The sequence below is a fragment of the Ixodes scapularis genome, unplaced genomic scaffold (assembly GCF_016920785.2).
Source record: "Ixodes scapularis isolate PalLabHiFi unplaced genomic scaffold, ASM1692078v2 PGA_scaffold4__175_contigs__length_147842914, whole genome shotgun sequence".
NCBI lineage: Eukaryota > Metazoa > Arthropoda > Arachnida > Ixodida > Ixodidae > Ixodes > Ixodes scapularis.
In genome coordinates this window covers 128,273,296-128,276,653 of record NW_024609879.1, presented here as the reverse complement: position 1 = coordinate 128,276,653, position 3,358 = coordinate 128,273,296, and the positions used below count along the sequence as shown (strand labels likewise).

General features: G+C 47.8%; 1 protein-coding gene across 1 annotated transcript; it reads right to left on the bottom strand.

Annotated features, from left to right (window-relative positions):
* LOC115323464 lies at positions 1-2,372 on the bottom strand. The gene has a single exon (XM_040205427.2). The coding sequence runs from the start codon at positions 2,370-2,372 to the stop codon at positions 240-242; it is 2,133 nt and encodes a 710-aa protein (XP_040061361.2). The 3' UTR covers positions 1-239.
* Positions 2,373-3,358: the final 986 nt, after the last annotated feature.

Genomic DNA, 3,358 nt, shown 5'->3' with positions numbered 1-3,358 from the left:
TGAAACTTACTGAACATTTAATACTTAGGAAGACGTGCAGGGCACAAATCACGTGACACACATGTTCTGAAGTAGGACAGCAGACAATAATAAGAGCATAATATAAGAGTATAGGCAAAAGACCAAATAATATTTACAAGAAAGCAAATTCATCACTCACTGGTGACAACATGTGCCAATAAATCACAATATCACTGAATTGAGAAGTACTCTTCGTGATAAAACACACCATTCAGCGGTTAATTCAAGTTTGCCGCAGCACATGTCTTGCTCGACGCTCCGTTTACTTCCTGTGCGTACTGCTGTCGCAGGTGAATCCTGATTCTTGTTCTGACATACTTTTCAAGAAGAATCTTCTCCACACAAGCTTTGTGTATGTCACAGCACCCTAACTCTAATGTTACAGATTTGCGCAGGAACTCCAGAATAGTGGCAAATGGAGCCTTGAGCGTCAAGATGGCGTCTAGTTGGGTAAAAGCCTTGATGTTCTCTTCGCACTCTATCAGGACACTCATCACAGCTTGGCTGGGGTAGACAAGGTTCCCAGCACCCTTGACATACTCTTTCAAATGAATCAAACTGCTGTGCGTATCATTACCATCCGACACTAGGACACCTTCGCAGTCCTCACAGTTGCCAATAAACTTCTTGAGAAACCTAAGAATAAAACCTCCCAGGTCGCACTCGACTGCAGTTAGTTCACACACGAACAGGTTCTCCAGCTCTTCAGACTCTTGGTTGACATCTTGCACCTGCTTCTTGAGGGCTGGATCAAGGAGGTCAGCCAGGTGCATGCTGTCATCAACATTGTAGCTGGAAGATGTCGGGGTGAAGAGAAACTGACTGACACAGATCAACTTCAAAGCACACTTAATGTCATATGCACTTGGCACGGGTTTTCTGAGTCGCAGCACAGAGAAAATATTCTCAAGGCAGTCCTGGCTCAACCTGCCCGTGAGAAGGTACTTGTAGTTGTGCCTGTTCAGAAGTTCGTCAGACAGGCGCAGAATGACAGTGGTTGAAACAAGAAGCCCGGCCTGCGACGGTTTCCAATGAGCTGTTGCTCCCATGTCCATCCGACAGAAGGTGGTGATTGCCAGGTCCAAAGTCCCGAGTGCTTCCGTGTGCTTTACAGCATCAAAATGACTCAGAGCGACCATTGGGTGACGTGACGACATCAAGGTGTACCACCTAGTCACTAAATCAAAGAACCAGGCTGTTGCCTCAGCTTCAGGCGGCAAGACTTTTTGCTGAATTAGGTAGCGGATTGCGGAAGGAGCCTCACGGAACAATTGCACAGCAATGCTCACTTTCATTTTTGTGAAATGTCCATTGCTGACGTGAATGCCAGAAAGCCTGTTGGCGATTTTGAGTTCATTGTGTGCATCGTATGCAAGAACAGCTTCAACATGGTGGATGTCCACGGTCCCTCCTGGGAGGTTGTGCTCTCTCAGAGTCTCTTCTCCTAAAGTAAAGGTCTCTGAACGAAGCAGTTGGGCACGAATATTTTTTAAAACATGCGCTGGATCAGCCATGAAATAGAGCTGTCTCCCGTCGAGGTGGGGGTGTGGGACAGAACACACGGTCTCAGAGTGCCTGTGATTTGAAAAGTTGAGCAGACGCCACACAGCACGGTTTGCTGATCCCATGTCACTTGTAACTATGAGCACCTTGAGAGAGATGTTGAAACATAGTTCAATGAGATGAAAGACAAGCTCCTTCAAAGCACTTTCGTCAGTTGATCGTCCAGTGAAGTGGTATGCAATCACTTGCTTCCACCGCGTGTTTAATCCCCCAACCATAAACACAAGGGCATGGTTCGCAACATTCACACGGGATTTTGGGAGTGTGGTGCTTCCAAAAATACGATCCAGCGAACTGTCGTGGTCAAATCCCTGACTAATCTCCATCTCATCCATAAAGAGAACACATTCTTTCTCTATGTCTTCCATAGTCTGCACTTTCCGCTTTAGCACTTCAAAAACTTCGTCAAGAGCCCCAGGCAGAAACTTAATGTGTTGGAGTCTCCGAATCAACGTTCTGTTCGAGGGTAGCGGATATGACAGGGACCTCAGCAGTTCATACCCTGATGTACCGCATGCGTGCTTGATTTGAAGGGCAACTCGAATAGTCTTCTCTGACCACTTATTTCCCTTCATTGATTTCACAGTCAAAGCCTTTGTTTGGTCTGTGTTCAGAAATCTTGAACTTTTCAAAGCACTTATTTCTTTCTGAGCTGATGTCAGTTTTTTTGTGAGACTTCGCAGTCTTGATTTGGCTTCATCATGGAGCCTTTGCAAGGTTCGGTACTTCCGGGCTAGATCGGAGTTTTTCTTTCGAAGCTCGGAGCTTTGGCGATGCATCAGTAACATACTTTGGGTGGTACTACTTCCAAACGTGAAAACAGCGGACGAGCTTGTTAGTTTTTCTGAAGACCCGACTTCAGGCTGCAATTTTTCCTTCAGCTCCTGAACAATTGGAACTGGAAAACCACCGGGTTGTTCCAATGCAGTAGAACAAACAAGCTCAGACCTGGGCTCTGGGGTAATGAAAAGGGGAGATCGAGCATGGTGGTCCGGGTCACATTCTCCATTGTCGAGAGGTGGTTGTTGCCGTGGGACGGTTGTCACTGTGCAAGTATGCTTTGACCGAGGAGCATTGTCTGTGGTACTTGCACTGTCGTTTGGGGCTAAGGGCAGTGAAACGACTGTCGCTGTACAATCCTGCATGAATAAAGCATTTTCTGTGTTGCTTGCAGAGATATAAAAAGCTAGTGGCTGACGGACGGCTGTCACTGCAGAAGCATACTCGGACTGAGCAGCATTGTCCATGTCGCTTGCACTGTTGTCGAGAACTGGTTGCCGTAAAAAGGCTGCCGATGAGCAGCAAGTATCGGACCCACTGTTCGTAGTGGTTGCGCTCTCGTCGGGGCTGATGGCATTGAAACAATCGTCACTGCACAGGCACGCTTGGCTGGGGCGTTGTCTGTGCTGCTTGCAGAGATGTCGAGAGCTAGTGGCATAGAAATGGCTGTTGCTGCACAAGCATACCTGAATTGAGCGGCGTTGTTTATGTTGCTTGTAATGTCGGCGAGAGCAAGTTGCAGTGGAATGTCTGCCGCTGCACAAATACGCTTTGATCGAGGAGCATTGTCCTTGGTGGTTACACTGTCGTCAAAGGTTAACGGCAATGGAACGGCTGTTGCTGCACTCGCACGCTTGGACTGAGCAGTGTCTGTGGCAGTGACGTCGAGAGCTTCTGGCAGTGGGGTAGCCATCACTGTACAAGCACGCATAGGTGAAGCAGCACGGTTCGCGTCGCTTGTGCTGCCATGTAGAGTTGGTGGTGATGGAATGGC

Bases quoted from the DNA above. Each gene is read 5' to 3' on its own strand.
- LOC115323464 (XM_040205427.2), bottom strand. From the start codon at position 2,372: ATGTTACTGATGCATCGCCAAAGCTCCGAGCTTCGAAAGAAAAACTCC.